General features: G+C 37.5%; 1 protein-coding gene across 1 annotated transcript in view; it reads right to left on the reverse strand.

Annotated features, from left to right (window-relative positions):
* SamDC (S-adenosylmethionine decarboxylase) overlaps positions 1-24,996 on the reverse strand; it is a 122,343-nt gene that overhangs the window by 40,341 nt on the left and 57,006 nt on the right. The window contains exons 4-5 of the mRNA XM_067136317.2: positions 10,865-11,070; positions 2,594-2,686 (exon numbers count right to left, since the gene is read on the reverse strand). Of these exons, the coding sequence (XP_066992418.2) occupies positions 2,594-2,686; positions 10,865-11,070 (299 nt within the window). The remainder of the gene's footprint in view (positions 1-2,593; positions 2,687-10,864; positions 11,071-24,996) is intronic.

Raw genomic sequence — 24,996 nt, forward strand, 5'->3', positions numbered from 1 at the left:
CTTTGGAAGGCATCGAAGGAGAGAAGTTCACAGACCGGAACTGGTGTAGAGAGAGAGAGAGCAAGAGTGAGTGAGTGAGTGAATGAGTGAGTGAGTGAGTGTGTAGTCCTCTACTTTCGGAAACTTGCCACCTTTTGGTCCGTGAAATGCTTTGCGAGACTTGTCGGTCACTTGAAGTGCACTTCTCCGGTACAGCATGTTGCGTTTGGACACTGAATACTTGCTGCCCACTGCCCTATGCCCATATGTTTCAGCATAACTGACCACCGTGAGTATATATGATGCAGCATTACTCGAATTCTTGCTCACTGAGGACTAACAATTTTGGGATCACAGAAAATGCTTGTCACGTACCCGAAACACTCGTAATGTTTCTATCAGACTGGAGTAGAACGTCAGTAGTCACTTCAGCGCCGATTTTCACACTGAATGAGTGCAGTGATATTACCTATAGGCCGATAACAGCACGCTGCCCAGTATTGGAAATGCCTGATTTCACAATAGGAAGGCTGCTACTCAGGCAGTTGACATCTTTATTTTGAAACGCATCCAAAGCTGCGCGATGGATGTTCGAAGAAGTCTGTGCGTCAAATATGTGATCATTTCTTTTTCTCCACTATGGACCCAAAAATTCTGGGATATGTAAATTATGCAAGGGCGTTAATTATGCAAGAAAATACGGTGCTTATTGACATCCAGAAGACAATGTTGTACCCACAGGAAAAGTATGGACAGCGCTGAGAAATAAAGGAGCCGTTGAGGTGATTGTACATATGTTCCAGGCATTCAATAGAAACTGTAAAAGCATAGTGAAGACTAATAAGAGTGGAATGAGGCTGGTTTGAATTTAAAACAGGTCTGGGATACAGAAGTGTGTTTCCTCTTGTTTGTCACTATAATGGACGAAGTACATTTGTATTTCGCCTTAAAACTATAAAGTGGTACTTTCTTGCCACTTGATCTTATTTTCTAATATTTGTGTAGTCTTGAAATTGTATCTAGGCTTTTGCTTGTGACCTAATTGCTTTAACTACCAGCTAAATTGTTCTGCTTGAAACATACCTCTGGCTATACCACACCACTTTGAAACCTGGGGTTACCTATGCTATGCCGGGGGGGGAAAAAAAAAAGAAAAAGAAAAAAAAATTGTGAGAGCTCCACCTCATGGTGTACTGGCTTCAGAAAGTTGTGATAATCCAATTTTTTTTACAGAACCTATAGACCACTATATTAAGAGAATCTCTTTGTGCTTCATACATTTTTCTTCTCTAAATGTAACTGAGACATTCCCATGTTTTCAATAGGCCTAAATTTACTGTTTAGCCTATATCAAAAACACACACATAATTAGAACAGTTAGTACAGGTTCTGTGCCTCTGTATGGCACATCTTCAGCTATAAAGATAATTTATATCTAAAAAAGACTATAGACGAGTTGTTTAAAATCACATGGAAAACATTCTAAAAGTTTAAAAAAAAACATTTGTGTGTATGCTACCAACCGTCTTCATCTAGTTGGAAGTTATCTGCCCTCTTACTACTTTTGGTTGCATTTTTTAAATCCTTAATTTAGTGGTTTGTAGTTACAGGTCAGAGTGCAGTCCCAAATCTTCCGGTAAAGGAAACTATTTTAATCGGAACACATGTTAAGTAACACAGTGTTCAAGCAACTGGGTAGATCTCTAGTTATTCAAGGCATCCGTAACTGTTTGTTCATAACATCGTCTGACACCAATAACAAAATCTTACTTTTGTGCTTTATTTCAGCACGGTATTTCAAAATGCTTAATTTCTTCGAAAATACGCAACTGTCTACACCGAGATCCTACAACAAAGAACACTATATTAAAAACACATTCCTACAATTATGTACATTCCTAGACCTGTATCATACAATGCATAAATGAGTTATTTAACATACGGTCTAGCAGAGGCGAACGGAATAAAATCTTATGTACATTTGCAGAAAATATTGTTGAATTTAACAATGCCTGTCTAGCCATAGCCCTGTTTCAACAGCTGGCCATTAGATGACATGCTACGACTGAGAAGCCCAAGTGGCAACACTGCAGGAACAAGAAGCTCAGCAAGGCATAATGCTGGTCACTGCACACATCACTAGTATGTTACTTAACCACGCAAGAGCTGTACACTTGTTCTATAATATACCAGTCTCTGTGCTAATTTTTTATATAAGTGTTCCCAGAAAATAATGGCAGTCGCTGTAGCACAAGAGTTTTGCGTAGAATCATCACATTCACTACTGGCGTAAATAAAGAATGACAAGACAGGCTTACCATTTTGAGAACCAAACTAAGGCCAGTATGCAGTAATTGATAAGAAGTGTTAGAAATATTTAACTGGATAAGAAGTTATAGCCATCGCGTTTTGCATGTAATGTTAGTTTGTGGCATACCAAATTTTGTGTTTTACACTAAACTGCACTATCCTGTGCAAAAACATAGTTTAAGATAACTAGACTGCTGCCATAATATTGCGTAGATATCAATAACAAGGTCTCATTTTGTGTGCTATGACTGTGTACAGCTTTATCCATGAAAGAGCACAATACTGAATTACTAGGAAAACTTACGTTTTTTGCAATTCCATTCATGGAGTATCCACAAGGATCAAAAAGGAAGTCATCAATCGCCATGTTGGGTATCAGCTTCTCAATGCCGGATTTCTATTAATGAAAACAGGGACATTATATCACAACGAAAACAAAACATACAGCATTAGGAAGTCAAAGTTACTCGTTTTTCCTTTCCCTCTTTACTACTTAAAACATTGGCATTATCTAAAGTAAACATTAGTACTGTGAGAAAATCAAGTTTCATGACCAAAAATGTTGAGAACTCTCCTTAATGTGAAAATTCACTTTCAAGAATATTATAGGATATAACAAACACAGGGCAATAATACAGTACAGAACTAATTCTGTCTTATTGTAGTTATGAAGAAAACAGGATCTTATTACAGTAAAACCTCGTTAATTCAAACTCTCTGGGGCACTAAAACCTGACTTCGAATTACGTGATTTTGAATTAACAGCTAACCCCCAATTCATCATCACAAAATACTGTAAGACCCATTACTGAATGCAATTAACCTTGATTCACAGTTCAAACCTCTCAAGTGCATTGGAGAAAACTTTTTTCAAAATGTATCCAACAAAGTGCATTGACATTAGTCCTATTCAAATAATGCTGTTAAATCACTGGCAAACATAACCTCACGCAACAAAAAAAATCCACACGATTCAAAGACGAAGACAAATATTGTTGGCTCCCCTGTGCAAATGCTGTTTTTATTACTTTACTGTTTGCATTTTTTAGATGCCTTGTACTGGCACAGAAAGTGCCCGACACCCTTAAAACATCGTGGCTTATCGAACTTCCCTGACAACGGGACGGAGTCTCTCGCTTCCGTGTGCATTACAAGTTTCAACAGAGTACAATGACCCCCACCCTTGTAAGATTTCCCGGCTGGCGCTAATCTCATTTAAAACCTTAAGTTCATTTGGCCTGGGCATTATAAAAGATGCAGTTTTGTTAACAATGACACACTGTGTACGAATTGATTATATGAGCCACTCTTTTTTGCCAATCATCTGTGTCGCCACGTTTGCAGATTCTGCTTCTCCGCACACTATCTGTTACGTGATGATATGGTGTTCCCTAAAACGCTGAATACAAAAGACTCACGATTTCACTTCAATTTTGCAAATATGAAGCTAATAGACACACCGAAGTGAGTGAAAGTTGGGTTAGCTACCCCTGTATGTTTCGGAAGATTCGTTCTACCACGACGCGGATAAATTTACAATTTAAAATACTCTGTAAAATACTACTTTTTGCAAAACTTAAAGGCAGTTTTGAATAAAAAGTCCATTTTGATACTGGGACCGACATTCTTCTTCGAATTATGAATTATCCGTATTTCAAATTAAACAATTTAAACAACGTGGAAAACCGTACCTCAGGTTTCCAGAACGAGGGCTTCTTTGAATTAGGCGTGATTTTGAATTAACCGATTTTGAATTAGCAAGGTTCTACTGTACTTGGCCTCAAATTTAATGTCTAATAATTTCATGCAGGTTTGATAAAAATATGCCAAATTATTCCCACATCAGATGTAAGATAACACATGTTACTCTCACTGTTAATATAATTTATGAAACAATACATGCTATTAATAATCCCAGCTGCTTAAGTAAAACAACTTTATAGAAGCTTAAGAAAATCGTTAAAATCTTGGAGGAGGAGGAACAAACCAATTTAAAGCATCCATCATTATGCAAAAAAGGGCAGAAAGGATAACATAACAGAACAGCACAATCCAATAATCCTGGCAATACTAGAAGGTAAACTAAGATTACTCCCAGAAAATATAGAAGGAAAGTAGTTTGAGTTGTGAACTACACGATTGCAATAATGTGGTTGTAGCAGTTAAAAGGTCAATGTACAATTATAATTCTTAAGCTTGTCTCTAATGGGAGACTGGGGGATATATAGCAATTTTTGAATTATGAAATTTATTTTAGGGGCTAGGGACACTCAAGGGCATTTAAGCCTATTCAATGTTCTCAATATTCTGGGATCGAAGTATCAAATAGCCAATGACCGTTTGTATGGCTAGAGCATTCTACATTACTGTAATAGGATAAAAATTATTTTCTGCACTTCTATAAAAGTTTCAGTTGAACCTAGGTTAACAGAATACAGCTTCAAAATTTCAATATTTTAGTCCATTGTATAATGGAATCTGAATGTATTGTTCCCAGAAGTTAGGTTTTCCTGGACGTTGCCTCAATTTTTAATATTTAGAAACAGTATTGTAGCTGGTTATCAGGGTCCTTAGAACTTAAATCACTGCACAAAGAGGTAGTGTATTCCACTAATGTTCATTTCCCCCCCCCCCCTCTCTCTCATCATCACCGCAACCATAACCATCATCAATGTCTCACTCCAGTTGCCCAGGTGTGGTTAACAAGCCTCCTGCACTCCTTTCTGTCCTTCCACTTTTGCTGCGCCATTACTTCCGCCACATCCAATCCAGCTTCTCCAATGTTCATCCAAATCTGATCCATCCAACTTCTCGGTCTTCCAACTGGTCTCTTTCCCTTAACTTCTTCCAATTCCCTTCTTGCTACCTGTTAGTTTCCCATTCTTCGTACATGTCTGAACCATCTCAGTCTTGCTTTCTGCATCTTCTGTACTAACGGTTCTATATTTGGCTCTTCTGATTTTTATATTTTGAATTCTATCTCTTCTTGTCTTCTTAACCGACGTTCTTAAAAATTTCATTTCTACTGCTTGGATCTTACTATCTTGTCACTTATTAGTTACCAGGGTTTCTAAGCCATATGTTACAATTGGTACGAAATACGGTTTATATAATGTTAATTTCATTCTCTTGGGTACATAGTCTTCCCATAAAAGCTCTTGACTTGATAAAATATTGTACCTTTACTTAGTCTTATTAATTTCAGGGTTGATTTCATTATTTGCATTAATAATGCTACCCAGATATGTAAACTGTTCTACATTCTCTAACCGTTCTCCAGATGTTCACTTGGTTTCTCTTTTTCTCTTTTCCACCATCACCATTGATGATTACAAGTTCACTCACAATCTAGTTCTCCACTACAGTTTTTACTCACAATCATGGTCAAACACACTGCAGAAAAGTGTGTCTAACTCCTGTTTTCCACATTGCTTCTACTGGCACTGTGCTGTACTAGAACAGTTCATAATTAGCAAGCCTCACTAACCTCCATGTAGCCATCTGATGGACTCGCTCCCAATGAACGATTCATTACGGACTTTCAACCACCTGTTTAAGCGTGCTCACTTGCAATCAACAGAAACAAGACTGTCTCGCTGGGTTCACTTTATATTAGCCTGTATAAGATTCACTTGGTTTCCACTTGCACATCATTCTGGGTACATTCTTCATTGTGAATAAGCTTTCAGCTTGTTCCAAGAGCTTCCACATCGTAAGCCTCCACAATTTGCATGCACTATTGTTTTTGTTGCTGCTCAGCTAGTATTGTCATCCACCGGTCCCACGTTCTTGGCTTTCAATAATCACAGCATTAATTCGAGGAAGAGTTTAAGAGTGTTCCCCATTTCTGTGTACTAAAGGGTTGTTTTTAAGACTGTCACTTCACCCTTCCGAGTTGTACCCGATCTTAACTAAGCAAATTTATACTGTCTATAGATTACTTATTTAGCAGACTTTCCCCTCTGCATTCTTTTCTCACTTATCTTTCAGTACCCTTAATTTTCATTAAACCCCTGAAACATTTAAACGCTGTTTTAGCAATGAGTTTACTTAGCATCTTGTTTAGTCCTCTAAGCAGATCTAATCTTTTTAGACCTTGCAGGAGCCTTTTCCACTTCTGTAGAATTTTGTAAAATACATATATATTTTTGCAACTACGATAGAATTTTGCAAATTTTTGACAATGGTGAAATTAGCACCTTTTTAAAATCTACCAATGCATTCTTAATTCACTACCATGCTATGGTTTTCCAATAAGTGATATGCAAGACCTTTCCCTCCTGTCAAAGGCTGGATCCTCGATATATCTTACCACATGTACATAGTGGCATACCAAATAAATTTCATAAACATGAATGATTCAGAAATTTTTGTTTCACTCTGCAAGTGCACAGTAATTCATATATCCACATAATTTATATCTGAAGTGAAGATGTCATCAAAGAACCTTAATTCTAACAACTTCAACTATTTGCTAATACAATATATCACAGGAGCTCGAGGGCAATAAAATATGTCATAACAGGTTGTCGCAACACTGCAACAGAATGGGCCGATAAGCTACATGCATACCTGCCAACTTTTAGAAACCAAAAATACGAAGATTTTTTAATTCTTGGATTTCGCCACATATATTCCACCACAGTCTATGTGAAAAAAGGTCAGGATAAAAGGCATACATATCTACAGTTACAATGCGAACTGACCATTAAATTTAAAAACTTCAACTAAGAAAACATAAAAATGGTCACAAAAAAAATTACCTAATAACTCATTTTTGACACTTACATACGGATAATATTTATGTCACACTGACACACGTAACAAAATGCATAATACCGTATTTTCTCGCGTAATTAACGCACATTCTTGAAGAAAAATACAGGCGAAAACTTCGGATGCGTAAATTATTCAAGGACTTCAGATCTTTACAAATTATTTACAATTCATTTACATTTAAAAGATACATCAAATATAATGTAAACACAATTGGTTCAACTCATTTGCGGTTATAGTCATTTAGCGTAAAATTCCGACGTGAGATTTTTTCTGAAAAGTCAAATAGGGTACATAAGGAAAGTTAGACAGGTGGGTATGAAGTACCGACACTAGAAAATATTCTCATTACGAGCTGACAATACGACCTGAAAGACATACCGGCAAAAAAAGAAAACTGTCCAACACGAGATGGGCCGGGCATCGAAGGAGGGACCCTGCTACATTACCCCAAACCGTTCATATCCAATCTTGTATGAGTGATGTGTCCATCCATCCTTTTTCTTGAATACAGTACAAACGTGGATCACTCGCGGAAATTTAACTTTAAGCATTGTTTTTCATTTTAGAACAATGTAAGGTGCAAGCTTTCTGCCATCAGCTGTTACAGCAAGCATTGCAGTACATCGTTGTTTCTTGCTTCCGGAGCGTGTACGATAACACTGCATATTCCTTTCTTATCGATTGTTCGATTTTGTGGCATGTGGAAACTGATTGGAGTCTGACCTGCGGTTCCTATAATGGAGATCAAATATTCCTTCACTTTACTCTTCTCAATCACAAAGCGATGAAAATGGTTGAAATCATTCGTCATTTTTTGGCATAATGTTGTTCTTCGTCGACGAGAAAGTCCATTTCTTTTCATAAAATTAATCAAGCCTCGACTAACCTTCAAATCCGAGACACTGATTCCATGTGCCGCTGCTATTTCTCATTCTTTAAAATACAGCATTTCGTGAGAAACGGCTTACCCAATATTGCATAACAAAATTGTATGTTTGAGCAGATACTCTACTTGTGGAAACTTGCCGCTCTTTGGTCCGCGAAATGCTTTGCGAGACTGTTGGCCGCTTGAAGTGCACTTCTGTTACCGCGGTAGTGCATGTTTGATTTGGACACTGAATACTTGCTGCCCACTACTCTATTCAGGTATGTTTCGGCGTAACTGATCACCGCGAGTTTGTATGATGCAGTATTACTCCAATACTGTGGACTGACAATTATGAGATCACAGAATGTCCCGTACCCGAAACACTCGTAAAACTAGTGCAATGGGATTTCCTGACGGCTAATAACAGCACGTTGCCCTGTGTTTGGAATGCCCGCTTTCGCAATAGGAAGCCTGCTACTTGAGTACTGACATCTTTATTTCGAAACGCATCCGGAGCTGAGTGATGGATGTTCGAAGTTGTGGGTGCGTCAAATACGTGGACATTTCCTTTTCTCCACTTTGGACCCAAAAATATTGGGATGCGTAAATTATGCAAGGGCGTTAATTACGCGAGAAAATACGGTAGTTTCCTTAAACAGACGGTAAAATAAACGGAAATTTATAGGTATCTCTGAACACTTGGAGACTACGTTTGTTATATTTTTTGGCCATAACGAGAAAAAAAATGCCAGAAACTGTCACCGACACGACACCCTTAAAAACATTCAACTCATTAAAATTATGCACTTAAATACGCGGAACTACCACATACAAAACAATTCAGTATGTCCCATACATTATTAACATGCGCCTTTGACAGAGGGGGGAAAGCACAGAAATACAAGGGGGGGAAAAAAGTGGCCTACAACTCCGACGAAACTACGCACAGAAACTATGTTAACAGCGCGCGAACAACACAATAAAAAACTCATTATTTCGTCCCGATTAACTGAGTCGTTAGCGCGCACTAGCATCTTGCTTGCAGGACGATCGCCGCCCCGAATCCCCAGCTGTATCAAGCGCACACGCTGCTGTGGTGAGCGGGAAACACGATACACGAAGGCACCGGACGAAACACTCACGAAATAAAGTATCAAATAAATAGCTTGAAAATGAGGTTTCGTAAATTACATAAGCGCATAAGAATTTATCCTTTATCCTAGGGGAAGAGTATTGGCCGTACTAGAGGTTATTTTAGTCAAAATTCGGAAGAAGTAAAAATAAATCGGAAAATCGGAAGACGAGTTAAAAACCGGAAAGTTTCCGGGTAAATCGGAAGGGTTGGCAGGTATGTACATGCCTTGGTCTTAAACCATTAAATACTGGCAGCACTTTCATACTGCAACCAATTCACAATCCTTAATAGATTTATATTCCACTTTTGCATGTGCCTTTTGAGCATCTCAAATCTACTACTTTCCTAAAAAAGGTTTGGAATTCACAAACAAAACGTTGTCTTTACGGGAGATGCAATCCAACCAATAACAGTGATAGAGCACTGAACTGACCCTAGTTACAGGACAACATAGCAAATCTAAGGAAAAACAATTTTGTCTATAGTAGGTTAAAATTTAACTAAAACATGCAATTTATGTTCTCTCCTCCTCCCTATGCCTAACTTCTTTTAAATGTGATTGCCTTGATACTGAAAAAGAAAAAAAAAAAAAAAAAAAATACTTTGAATGGTCTTCAACATAGAAATGAAAAATATTACCTGAATTTCTGGAATCCCATCCATTTTAAAATGAAGCTATTGACAAAATGAAGCTTCTTCATTTCACTGATTTTATTAAATCTAAATTTTAAGACAATGAAATATATTATGAGCGCACAACATAAAAAGGAAGTATAAACTTAATGAAATTAAAATCAGTCAAGAACTCTTTAAGAATTCGAAAACAAAAAATTACCCTTTTCTTTGCTGTTAGCAGGGAGGGCTGCCCGCAGCACGGATGAAATGCGGATCTGGGCTGGTCTCACGCCGATAGGCACAGGGCTACTGCAAAATCAGACCGTTTGAGTAATCGCGGCCAAATGCTATTACGCACCTGAAGACCAGTATCTCCCCCAGCCAGCCCGAGTTAAGCCCAGCTGCCCGAGAGCTGGCTAGTGCAGAGCTATACCTCACTATGCCAAGCGATAGCAGGCTTACATCTACCTACAAGTGGCATGCTCTCCCAACACATTACGGCAAACTAAGATAACCACTGCAATATACAATGTAACAAGCTCTTTGAACATAATTCAGTTGCCTTCAGAAAACAGAAATCTCAGTCTAAAACTCTGGTTATAATGGTGTTCATTTCTAGACAAAGGATCAGAAAAACTTTCATTGTCATCCAGAAATAATGGTTTACACAATATAGTAATCTATATACCATACCTACTGGAAAAACCACATCAATACTCGATTTTGGATTAGATTTTAAATGTCGGGATAGTGTTTTATACCGATGGATATAAAATCTTTCCAAGAAGAGCAAACTAAATTACAATGGAAGATCAAATAAACAATATAATTATTAAAACAAGTGCATAATTAATATAACTTGCAGCTACCTACTGCTAATTTTTCTTGCTGCTGATAAACAGCAACATACTTTCAGCATGTACCAAACACAGGAAGCAAGGGGAGAAATGTCATACAGAAGAGCACCAAAAAATAACCAGAGAAAGTAAAAAATTCGGTACAACTGAATTTGTAGAAGATGTAACGTAAGGACAAAATTATGAAAAGTTAACTTAGGTAGTTATACTGAAATTCTGCAGTATTCAAAATCATAAATTTAAAAAATTAAATGAAGCCAGGCTACTGCTATCAATGGCATGAGTGAGGCATGTAAATATGTCATTACTAGAAATACTCACCTGGGTAGCCTCCGCAGCCGAGGACGACTCATCCCGCGTGAAAAGGTTCATAATTGCTGGATCCAGATCAGTCATCAAGATCTCCAAGGTCTGGTCAGGTTCTGGGATATTCATTGTATGCTTCTTGTTGCTATTGTTGAGAGGATTCAGTGTGTATAGATACCAGCAGTCATGATTTTCAGTGCCCAAGCAGTATGCAGTGCCATCTGAAGAAAAATCTTGCATAAGAACCCTTCAATATCATTTACTACTAGATACATTAATAAATTTGCAATAAAATTTAACAAAAACACACACAAAATTACAATTAGAACCGAGACCTAAACACAGGGAACTTTTCAGTCAACATAGCAACTGTTGAGGCTTTCATTTCAAATGATTCTCTTCTATTTAGCTCCTATATTGTTTAATATGGACAATTCAAGATTGCGTCCACACCCTGTGCCGATATGACTTAGATACTAAGGGGAAAAATCTCCGTTCAGTCAGTTTTTGCAATATAATTTTTTACAATTCGCTGTTACCAAACACAGGAAGCAAGGGGAGAAATGTCTGTTACAGAAGAACACCAAAAGATAACCAGAGAATGAAAACTGATGGTACAACTGAATTTGTAGAAGATGTAACGTAAGGACAAAATTATGAAAGTATTGAAGTCATTAGGTTCCCTTCTACCAAGTCCACTTTCAGTTCCATTTTGATATCGTTCCTTATGGTCCTTGCACGTTTTTTTTGGGGAGTTTGTAGAAACACAGTATTTACAAGATACTTTACGTCACACTGACACATAATTTGGCGATGATAGTATAGGAAAGGGCTAGGAGTGGGTAGGAAGCTGCTGTGGTCTTACGGTACAGCCCCTGCTTTTGCCTGGCGTTGTTAATAACAATGGCAATGCTTGACCTAGTATTGTCAAATATCACTCCCATTACTGTCGATAAAAATTTCCATCCTCTCATACCAGAGGACAAACATCACCCGGCCTTAAACATTACTTTTTGTTACCAAAAAAAGGGAGCAAAATGTAATGATGCGGGAATTAAAACTGTATACAATTATAAGAAGGCAGATTTTGAATTGTTATACAGAGGACTTTCACACATAGATTGGAGCTTTCTGGAAAATAACACTGATGTTAACCAGGCACTAGATATATTTTATTTTGGATTTTATTCTGTTATAAATTCCTGTGTTCTGGCAACCGTCAGGAAAAAGAAATGATACCCCTGTTGGCTTACGCAAGAGATAATAAGAAATATTAGGCGGAAAGCATACCATCACAGGAAAATGCACCAAGGGCAGAAAAACTAGACTTTCCAGTTCTTGAAATTCAAAGAATTGAGAAGAAGTGTTAAGAAAGACATAAGCATCGTGTATAAAGCTTATATCTGGCAGGTAGAGCATGAAATAGGCGTAGATACTAAGAACTTTTGGGCATTCGTTGAAAGTAAGCAAAGGAACCCCTATGTCAGTGTAATGAAATACAATGGAAAAGAACTATTAAGCGACAAATCTGTTGCAGACAATTTTTGCGGGCTGTTTCTCATCTGTATGCTCAGAGAAACGGGCGCGGTATGATTTACCGAAATATGAGAATACCGAAATAGATCCATTGATGAATGTACTAAATGTTAATGAAATTAATACTACCGAAATTCAAAACTCAATACGGAAGATGAAACCTAAAAAAGCCGCAGGCCCAGAACTAATCCCTCAGTATATAATTAAAGGCTGCGGATATATTTCATTACAACCCCCCACCCCCCTCAATTATTTTTAACTTTTGCTAAAAACGAACTTTTCCTACAAAGTGGAAGATAACGCGAGTTAGTCCACTTCACAAATCAGGGGATAGGTCAGTAATTAATAACTACAGACCCGGTGCAATTTCTTCTGTGTTAGCAAAAGTCTACGAACAAACCCTATATCAGCATGTGTTCGAACATGTAGAAATTATCACCAGTGACCCCCAACATGGCTTCAGACCGGGGAAATAGACGACAAATCTGTATGAGTTCACTCATGAAGTGTCGGCAGCCATGGATTCAGGAGGCCAAGTTGATGTTTTCACAGATTTTTTAGAAAAGCATTCGATAAAGTTGATCACGATGTTTTAAAGTAATTAGCATATTATGGACTTTCTCACAGCTTAATAAAATTATTTGCATCATATCTCTGATAGACAACAATTTGTGTTTTATAAAGGATTACAATACTCGATCTGGTGTCCCACCATGGACCATTACTCTTCTTACTAGTCTACTTATTAATGATCTCCCTAAATGCATACAGTATTCAAACATATTGCTATTCACAGACAATGTAAAAATTTTCAAAACCATTCGTTCACAGGTAGACTGTAGATTTCTTCAGAAAGACCTCGATAACATATCACGTTGGAGCGTTATTAACAAGTTAGATTTTAACATTAACAAGTGTCATGTAATAGTACTTTCCAGGAATAAAAATAAAATTAGTCACTCGTATAATATTTTGAATACAAATCTGTCATCAGGGAATTCTATCAAGGATCTTGGTGCACATTTTGATGCTAAATCGACGTTCCCTCTACACATAAACGAAGTTGTTGCAGATACTTACAGAATATTAGGATTTATTAAGAGATGCACACACGACTTCACAAATCCCAAGGCAATAAAGCTATTATACAATTCCTTTGTAAGAAGTCGGCTAGGATATGCATCGACGATTTGGAATCCCACCTTTAAACTATATGAAAACAACGTTGAAATGGTGCAAAACAAATTTCTTAGATACCTTATGTACAAAATAACTAATAATTACCCTAAATTTGATTCGTACGATAACTTAATGAAACAACTTGGCTATAAGTCCTTAGCAAAAAGACGAGTAATTGCAGTTCTTCTATTTGTCTACAAATTATTTAACAATCTTACTGGTAGCTTTAACTTGCTCTCTCTGTTTAACTTGTCTGTCCCTAATCCATCTACACGCCCAAAACATGTTACTTTCTACAGCTCTAGATCAAGAACCCAACAATATAGTAATTCACCATGTGTTAAACTCAATGAAAATCTATATATATAAAATAAGAGTTTTGTCTGTACATTGCTCAGAATTTGAAAAAGATGGTATTTCTGTATCGTTCATGTCCACAGTAACAAGGAAATGCACTTTTTTGTTTTCCGTATTTTCTGTCTGTATGTATGTACCCGCATCACTTGAAAACGGATGAAGAGAATTTAATGAAAATCGGTATGTAAAGTCGGGGGAAGAGCCACAACAATGTAGGCTATAAATCATTTTATTCACGCTGAGTGAAATGGTAGTTCGGGGGAAGGCCTAAAATTCATTTCTCAAATATTTATATTTTAAGTAGTACTGTCGATAAATACTACATAACTAAAGTTGCATAGAATTACATTTCCGATCATTTATGTCTTATACAATTTTACGGTACCGCCTATGATAACACTGATATTCATGAATTTCGATTTATGTTGCTAAGTCCATATCAACGCCGAGCCACGAGAAAATGGGTGAACAGAATTTAATCAAAATCGGTATATAGTCGGGGAAGAAAAGACTGTACTCTAAGCTATAAACAATTTTACTGAACCTGGGTGAAATGGTAGTTTAGGGGTAGGCGCTTAAATTTTAATTTTTAAATACCTTTGTTATTGCTCCTATAGAAAAGTACTACATAACAAAAGTTAGAATACAATTTCCGATCATTTATGTTTTATTCAGTTTTACCGTACCGACTGTGATAACAGTAGTATTTCAGAGTCGGAAGAAAACTAAATGCGAAGGACTACAATACTGAAAGCGCATAACATTGATCAACAATAACATTACATTGACCATTGTTTGTTGTGATGTTCTTTGCCTCTTATCGTGCCCTCAACTCCGATAGATGGGATTACTGTTGCATACCGAGTATAACAGTCTGACTCAATATTGGCGGAAAAGAGCTGGAGAGTTAGAACACATTTTTCTTTAGGATGCCATTCCTCTGGTTCATACATTGTCTGATACTGCTGGTACGTAACACACTGGTTCATCAGTATTCCAGCTATTCGTTCCCTATTCTGACGCACTGTTTTGAATGAGCAGTGTGCAGATTTGGCAGAGGCTGACTTAGTAATAGTAGTATGACCTGGTCTAGAATTACAATTTAGGCCTATTCCAAATTATAGCACTACAATTCACTAAATAATTAAAAATTCAACCCTGAAAAGAGACGTTACTTAAGAAAAGCGTTTTCCTCTTCACTTTCATTAAATTCTACATTCATTTTGTTCCAAATTAGCAGTGAAGAGGGGTTTTCTCCCCTGGTTTGGAGGAAAAATTTGCCTCCAAGTCAGTTGGATTTTTCCGCCACCAGTGTAGTGAAATGAGATTTTCCGACTCATCGGGTACTCCTAGGTTTAACCTTTTTATGAATACTAATAAAAAGGTTACAAATAAAATCATGAATAAAAATATATAAATAAAATGACCCAAAAACTTAATAAAATTAATAAGCATAATTAACCAAAATGACCGTAGTATGGGCGCCAGAGTTCACCAGAACGGATCTCTCGAATTTAGATAAGAGCATGATAAACTTTATATCCCAGGGCGTGTACATAATGCTTCGTACTGGTACATCTGCTGCATGCCTTACCTAACCTCCTGAAAACGACTAATTAGGTAGGAACTGCTCCTAGGTTCATCAATAATACCGATTCTAAAATAGCTAACAATATTCTTAACAAATTCCGTGCATGAGCACCTCATCAACATACAACATTTTACATATAATACACACATAAAATATTACTGGAAGACTCCATATTTACAACAATAATGAAAATCGTGGGAAAACGAAAGCGAGAACTAAGCTACCATTTGTAGATAGTCCGATGAACAATGTACATGTATGAAGATAAATACCCTTCACTGTCTCTATCAATTCGACTTACCGATTCTCATAATCGGCAGTTATCACATCACACAGATACTGTACCTTGTACTACTGTGTTCACATCTTTTAACACTTGTTGTAAAGATATATACACACGTCTGTCAATCCTCAACATAAATTATGGAAAGTCTGAGATAGCTTTCACCAACATATAATGCTAGGCCGCCACAAGTGCTACAATACTTAATGCGCAAGCACTCTCCACAATCAGCCACTTTCCACGAACATAACAAGACTACGCAACACGAACGTTTGAAGTCCAGTCCATTGCGGCCGTGCCACTCCAGTACCGTGTATCAGCACCACTTCCTTCCCGTACAGTGTCAGTTGTCGTTACTTCATAGTGTTACTGCTTGTAGTTGCAGTAGTTACATTACAATGTCTCCTCGGTTGCCGCCGTATGATCAACCTTTATAGACATCAACATCCCCCTCCTCTCAGATGATACGTCTGGATTGGTGCTTGCCAGCCAATCATGAGTAAACCTCTTGTCAAGACATGCCCTGAACTTCTCCTTTCTCCCAAGAGATAAACAAACTCTGGGGTATATTCCATGTGTCACCAAACTTTCCTAATACAACAACAAGCTCATCTCATCAGGCTGGGATACATACATGACTCATTGAATATCCCGACACAAGTACATCACAACAAACACTGGGGTATCCACATGACTCAACCAAATTACCAGAGTTATTAAAGCAATGTTTTCCCACTCATGCAAAACAAATTACTCATACCGACATATGTGGATATCTTCCAGCTTACCAATATAAATGATAAAATATACAAATGAAATACTGATAATAATGATAATAAAAAATCGAATACTGAGAATAATATCTCTAACTTGTACATATAATTCGGGGGTGTGATATATGTACTATCACATAGGAAAGATTAGTGAAGGGGATAGATTTGTCCTCCTGGGACTCCGCTATTCGACTCCCACCCCCCCCACCCCCAACGAAAAAAACTAAGAGTGTTCACGGATCAAGGCTGTGCGGCTTGGACATTCCAGCTCTGGAACTTTGGACTGTTAGATCGGCAGCGTAGTACTGTTGGTTAAAAGTGAGAAAATGCGTGGTTTTTCATTTGATTGAGTATTTCATATTGCTTTTAATCGCGCCATTCCTACTGACGTCATTGTAATGGCCTATGTTCATTTCACTTGGGTAAACCACTAAGGCAGTCTTTCTGAGAATGTAAAAAAAGCAGGTGGAGAGAGAGTGGCTGCCATTATAATGAAAACTCCCCATCCTGATTGTTACTTATAGTAGGCAAGCAACCGAACTCAACAGCTGCAGTCGCTTAAGTGCGACCAGTATCCAGTAATCGGGAGATAGTGGGTTCGAGCCCCACTGTTGGCAGCCCTGAAGATGGTTTTCCGTGGTCACCGCCGCTTCCTTCCACTTCCTAGGCCTTTCCTATCCCATCGTCGCCATAAGATCTATCTGTGTTAGTGAGACGTAAAACAAACAGCAAAAAAAGTAGGCAAGCAGACCTACCATCACAATGAAAATTCCCTAACCCAGTCTTCATATGAGAAAAGACGTTTGGTGACTTCCCCGTCGCATTTCTAGGGAAACGTTGCTATGCAATATAATACAATCTTGCTCACAAGGTGTAGATTACTTAACATAGAATTCCGTAGCGAAGCACGGGTACATCAGCTAGTATTTAATAAATATAGCAATGAGTACAGACTAGATATATTTGCAACTACACACATCCATAGTAAAACAATGTAAACAAATAACTTAATTGTTTTCTGTTCTAAGTTAAAATCCCACTTTGCCGACTCCTATTGTTAAGCTCATAACTTTAGTTATCTTTCTAGTTTCTAGTTATACCATCTACCTCATTATTATCATCGATAACATCACTACCATCATGTATAATTACAGTACTAATGCAACTTTAAAGCCGTCCGTAAATCATTTCAGTTGTAATATTTTAAATACCTTGTTATACTATGTGCATACGTAACTGAATATTTGTTATATTATGTTACTGAAGAAAAGTATTTTTATTTCATTTATGAATGTTTTACAAGGACTTTCATAAGAGATATTGTAATTTTAATTTAATATTTGTTTTTATCTAATGTAATAGTATATGTATGTGTGTTTCACATCATTAGGTTTGTACCTGTCTGAAGCGCAATAAATAACTTAAATAAATAAAATGGGAAGTCACAGGAAACCACCTTCAGGGCTGCCAACATTAGGGCTAAAACCCACTATCTCCCGAAAACAAGCTCGCAGCTGAGCACCTCTAACCGTAAGGTCAATTCGCTTGGTGAAGCATGCTTGCAATTTACTAACTTTCTGAGTTGACATGTTTCTAGACTATGTGGGAGAATGGGCATAAAGTATGACTTGTACAGAATCATCTTGGTTCTTGTGGATACTTTATCACCAAGTAGTTGTTTTAACAGTTGGAACTGCTAGCCACTCATTATTCCTTTATCTCCAGTACCCCTGCTGGAAATTCAAGCTTTATGTGGCAGCAAGTATCTTTCCTACTCATTTTCAGTGCAACAGTTTTTGTTGTGCTAACTTTCATCTGATACTGTTTGAACTTTGTTACCTATTCATCCAGCCTTGTACCTCTACCCATCTGCTCCACAGATGGCTACAGCGTCAACAAACACCAGTGTGTAGGTCTCTCTCTCTCTTCAGGGACACCTTTGTAGAATTAAACCATTCTGAATGGCCATCCCCAACATGCACACAGCTGCTCTAGTTGTGGTACAGCATCTGGACCTTACCCACAACAGATTCAGACACTCCCAATTCTCTAGAGGCACTTTCATATGACTGGTGTAGGCACCCTATCAAATGCCTTTTCTAGGTCTAAGAATACCAGAACTAGGTTTTCCCCCTCTCCCAGTGCTGTTTTAATAACATCTTTCCTGTGAAGATCAGGCCTGTTCCACTGGTTCTAAATCCATGCTGTTCTCCAAGGACAGATTCTATCGCGGGTCGCTGTCTGGTTAATAAATTTTTCCATTCCTTTCAGGCCAAGGGCCCTATCGCTGGAACACTTTCTTCTGCACCCTTTTTTTTTAAATAAAGGGATAATGCATACCTGCCAACTTTTGAAAAGGGCCATCAGTAAAACTCTCACGCAACAAAAAATCTAATACCTCGGTTTGACAAAATAATACTTCTGGCCTACAAAATACAAAAATTCACGCTTTGAACAGGATGCTTCAATGAAATTATATCTACTTACATCAAAGGCCAATGATATGTAGATGAACATAAGAAATCCACGTTAAACAGCAGCAGGCGTGGTGAATATTAGTTTGGAGCACACATAACTGGACTTCCGAGATAAATTAAGCACATACGCGATAAATGAAAAAGGCTTTACACAATAAAACTCGTTTAACGTAACACAGGCAAGAAATAATATAATACACACACTGCACACTATATGCTATTTCGACTTTAAAGTCATAGTTGCGGCCTTATTAGCTTCCTGCAAAGAAATGTTAAACCATCCAAGCATATAGATATTAAGAAACTATTGGATCCCAAAGTAAGAACTAATGTTGGAACTGCACTGGAAAAGATGGAATTAATAAGATACACTGAATCATCAGAGGTAGAATACACACGGAACGCCATTAAAGATAGTGTGATTGAAATCCAGGAAAATGAAATTGGAGACAACATCAAAAGACAGCTCAATGACAGATGAAATTCTAGAACTTATGGATGAAAGGAGAAAGCACAAAAATACAGATCACATTCAATACAAAATTGAAAACAAAGCTGTACGCAGAAAGTGCAGGGAAGCCCGAGAATTATGGATGACAGACAGATGTAAAGAAATAGAGATCCTTCAAGAGAAGCACGACTATTTTAACTTGCATAAGAAAGTGAAAGAACTTGCTGGTTTGAAACAGAGACGATATGGTCAAATTTTGAGAGATGCCAATAATTAAATCATCTTGGGTGTGGAAGGGAAACTCAAACGTTGGAAGGAATATATGGAAAATCTCTTCAAAGATGTCAGAAATGATCCTCCTTCACCTGACGAGAGAATAAATGAAAATAGCCCTGAAATAACAAAAAGTGAAGTTGTACATGCCGTAAAACTTCAAAAGAATGGTAAAGCAACTGGACCTGACGGTGTGTACGCTGAAGTTCTCAAAGTAATAACAGAACAGGAATCTACCGGCCTCAATATCTTATTATTCAATCAAATATATGTATCAGGAGAAATACCATCACAATGGCTGAAATCAACATACCACTACTGAAGAAGCCTAACTCGTCTCAGTGCGATGATTATCGTATGATAAGTTTGATGTCTCACGTGCTCAAAATATTCTTGCGAATCATTCACGCTAGGATATACAAAAAATGTGAATCCCACATGGATCAGATTCAGTTCGGTTTCCGAAATGACGTTGGTACACGTGAGGCACTCTTCTCGTTAAATGTGTTTTTACAGAGGTGCAGAGATATGCTGAATGTTGATGTCTATGCCTGTTTCATAGACTATAAAAAAAGCTTTTGATTGTGTCAGGGACAATAAGCTGATAGAGATTCTGAGATCAACAGGTATTGACTCCGGTGACTTACGTATAATCTGTAACCTGTATTGGAATCAGTTTGCAAATGTCAAAACTGATCAAGGAACTTCAGAAACTGCTTCGATCAGGAAGGACGTCTGCCAGGGTTGTGTACTATCACCTCTGTTGTTTAACATTTACTCCGAGGTAATCCTTAACCTCTTAACTGGGCATGACTTATATATTCGTACACTGAATGTTACAGGGTAATGGGCATGACGAATATATACGTACCGGTACTCGTCTTTTACCGCGAATATCTCCTGGGTATGAAGAGCTACTTTGCCGCGTCGTGTATTGTCGTCTTAATTTATGTTTTTCCCGCTCGATGACAGCAAAAACCAAATGTCACGCTTCTTAAAGCTTATTTGTTTTTATTTTACAACTGTGCGGTGCTACTTGTCCACAGTAGGCCAAATATGGCAGCATCTAGTTCAAAGCGTAAGTTCGAAATGCTTCGAAGAAGACTAGATTATCCAACACTTAGAGAATGATTGTGACGATTTATATTCTCAGAAATCCAAAGATGAGTGGTTTGATACAAATGAAAGCGAGACTAATAGTAAAATTGGTTCAGAAAGTGAGAATGAAGAACAAGGTGAACAACATGACGAATCGGATGAGGGTGAAGTGTTAGACATGTTTCAACCTTTCCCGCTGCGTAGTGTTTCACGTCAGAAATTAGTATTTTCTAGTGCTAGTGGTGTAAATGTGGACTCCGACAATGAATCCAATGTGTTGAAATATTTTGAACGGTTCATAGGTGATGACATATTTCAAGTTATTGCTGAACAGACCAATGTGAATGCTAAACAGTTTTTAGTAAGCCCATCCAAACTTGAAACCACGGTCACGAGCGAGAGATAGGGTGGATACAAATCCAACTGCACCGGATAGTTCATAAGCCAGAAAACAGCAAGTACTTCTCAAAACGGGAAAGTATCGCAACCCCCTTACTTTTCGAAAATTATCTCAGACAAATCACTGCAGTTGTAGAGGTAAATGACGTAAATGACCGTGAAGTTAATGTAAAATATTTCACAATGTCACTAGCATGATGTATAATCCGTAAATATCCCTTTCTTTTATTTGTTTTAATTTTAAGTGCTAACATGAAAAAAAACTCAAATTTCAACCAGGTAAATGACCTTGCAGTTAATGAAAAATGGTTCAGAACGTCACATGCATGATATATTTATAAATACCCCTTGCTTTTATTTGCTTCAACTTTTGGCTATAAAATATGGGCCAAACTCGGAAATTCCAAACAGGTAAATGACCTTGCAGTTAATGTAAAAATGGATTAACATTTCTCTAACATTAAAATTAATTAATTTTAATTAATTAAAATGCCTTTATTTTACTTTTTGTATCACAGATGAATGATATTAGTGATATTACTAACTTTTCTGAATATCCTACCATGTAAAAACAATCTGCTGAAAAAATACACAGGGCAGGTTACATAAAGCACATTTATAATAACCAGTTAAGAGGTTAAAGAAACATTGGAAGACCATGGTGGGATCAAAATTAACGGGAAAAATCATCAACATCAGATATCCAGATGATACTGTTGTCATAGCTGATGACATGCCTGCCCTTCAGTGCATGATAAACTCCTTAGTTCAACACAGTGAAGAGTTTGGATTATATGTTAACCCCTCAAAAACGATGGTGTTCTCTAAGAAGACAATTCAGACAAATCTCACAATAAAAGACAAAATAGTTGAGCAAGTGTCTTCTCTCAAATATCTGGGTACCATCTTGGATGACCCATGTAACTGAAAATGGGAGATAATATCTAGAATTGAGCAGGCCAGGAAACAATTCATTACCATGAAGAAATTCTTTGCGAGGTCAGATCTCGGTCTCCATCTACGAATTTGTATGATCTGCTGCTATATATTTTCTGTTCTATATGGATGTGAAAGCTGGACTCTGGATCCAATCAAAGAAAAACGTACTGATGCCTTCGAAATGTTCCTGTATCGCCATCTCTTGCGGATATCCAGGGTAATGAAAATCTCAAATGCCGAGGTCCTTCGTCGGATGAAAAAGCAAAAAGACCTACTGCTCACCATAAAACAGAGGAAAACACAATACCTAGCACATATGAGAGGTGAGAGGTATCAGTTATTACAGCTTATTATCGAAGGGAAGATACAGGGGAAGAGATCTGTTGGGAGAAGACGAAATTCATAGCTGAAAGACCTTCAAAGATGGCACTGCTGTACTTCAGAAATGGCATTCCATTCTGCGCTGTCAAAATCAGAGCCAGTTACGTGGATCGCAAACCTCCACTCGGAGACGGCGTTTTAAGAAGAAAAAATCTTGAGAAAATGTTTTGCCATAACAGGGACCAGAATTCCTAGTCTTCAAAATGAAAAGAGTCCACAGATTCATTGGACATGCATGATCTGAATTGTTCTATTTTTCTTCACAACACTGAAATCAGGTTCACATTCTGCATTGCTATGGGGTATGGTGAAAATAGACAGCATTACTCTAGAAATTGAGTTATACTTAAGTCCACTGGCTCCATGAATTCTTTATATTTGTGCCCAACTGGAATCACTTGCAGCATCTTGATTTGAAGCCAAAGTGTCATCTACCTGAAGAGCTGTGAACTGCCTCAAACTCATTCACCACCTCATCTGTAGTTTCATTCTCTTCCTTGCATAACGATAGGAAATTTTTCCATGGGGAAAAAAAAAAAAAAAAAAAAAACTAATGGCAGAAAACTATGCATCTTCAATTTTGTCTAACCTAGCAACTCTAGCATGCTTTAACACATCACCCTTGAGTGGAAACTTATTGATGTCACAGGCAGTACACAAGCAATTTCTTACTGATGAAAAGAAAAGGGATTTATCAGTATCCCAGAGATCATTCACTATGTTTGAAGTCTGAATGCCAATAACTCAATATCACTTTGATTTTGAATTAAGTTTTACACAATTTCAAGCAATGAGGAGCTTTTGACAATTTTGGGCTTAACCCTTTCCCGCCCTTAGCACCCGACTATTTTGCCTTCCGGTCCTTAGCGCCCGAAAGCGCTCAGCTGCATTATCTGCATACGTGTGCGATCTAAGTGATAGTTCTGTATTTTTTCGGCAGAGATTTGTTTATAAGTCAATTATGAAAACGCAGTACAATCTACAAGGCTTAGGAAATAAAAAGAGCGATATTCTGTCTTGACGTTGTCTAGGCAACAGTCCAGAACTTCCACGAGCGCGGGTTAGCTGTTTTGTTAGTAAACATGACGGGATATTGAAACTGAGCTGAATATAGGCGAAAAAGTGACAGTCGTTGAGTAGGGATGAAGGTGAATTTTTAGAGAGAAACACATCAACGAAAATAATTTTAGGGATAACAGTGATGCAAGTGAAAACTTAAATAGGACCTGATGGCGATGCAGTGGCAGTTCAGATAACCCAAACCATTTGTTTCATTACTCTGAATGATTATACGGATGGTGTTGAACCAGTCCATAACTTTGAAAGAGTACGAGAGATTACTTTTTACATATGTTAGGAGGAGACAAACTATTCAGTGACATAACGAACTGAGTATATATCAAACAGGCACATTCCAGTAAAATAGATACAGAATGGGAAAACACTTGCTCAAAAGAAATAAAAACTGATATACATGGTCAATATTCCACTTCCAGAATCATATGATTATTGGTTTAAGGGGATTCAGACATGAGAATGGGACAAATACAGCCTATCTCAGTGTTAGTACCACCAGCAGGGAGTGGAGGTTTGAACCAACAACCTTATGACTCAATGAATAGAGAAATGGATGAGATGGTATGTTATCTAATATTACTTAAAATGTGAATACATTGTGATCAATAGTTTTAATAATATTTAACTTTTTCTGAAACAATGTGATCTGCTTCTGTTTCCTACACAACAGGTTGAAACCTGGGGATAAGCGGTGAAAATGCGGGTGATGAACTTGGTGAACAACTGCTTTAGCAAATTAGAAGTTCTAAAAAAAAAGTGAACTTGTGGGGAAGAAGTCTGAAGGGCAACATTGAATTTGTCAAATACAGGAATAGTCATATGAAGGAAAATGAAAAAGGCCTTGTTCAATTTTGAGGACAGGTACAATATTTCCTCACGTGCTGTAGCGGAAGTCTTATGCCTATTGCTCACAGTAAAATGTTTCGTAAAATTTGTTGTACAATTAATTTTATAAAAATTTGGTGAAAACAAGTTGTGTTGCTCACGGTAAAATTATTTTATAAAATCTGTGGAAACATCAGGATGGCCATCTATGAACTTACTTCTGAACTAATATATGTATGTGCTGCCTTCTATCGATAAACGCTCAAACCAAGAATCAGCTGATCAACTTACAATGTTTTTCAGAGTATGGCTCCAACAAACAAAGCAAAACTTGCTGCTTTAGCAGCAATTATTTGTACAGTGGTAAAAAGGAAGAAAAGAAATACCAGGAAATGTTGGGCCCGGGATTGGATCAAAAGAAGAGAAGAAGGTTCTTGGTTGAAAATTGAGGTTAGAAGACCAGTATTCATATAGGAACTCGCAGACTGTGTTTTTTTGCCTCTTCTTG

The sequence above is a fragment of the Anabrus simplex genome, chromosome 1, assembly GCF_040414725.1.
Source record: "Anabrus simplex isolate iqAnaSimp1 chromosome 1, ASM4041472v1, whole genome shotgun sequence".
In the NCBI taxonomy this organism is placed as follows: Eukaryota; Metazoa; Arthropoda; class Insecta; order Orthoptera; family Tettigoniidae; genus Anabrus; species Anabrus simplex.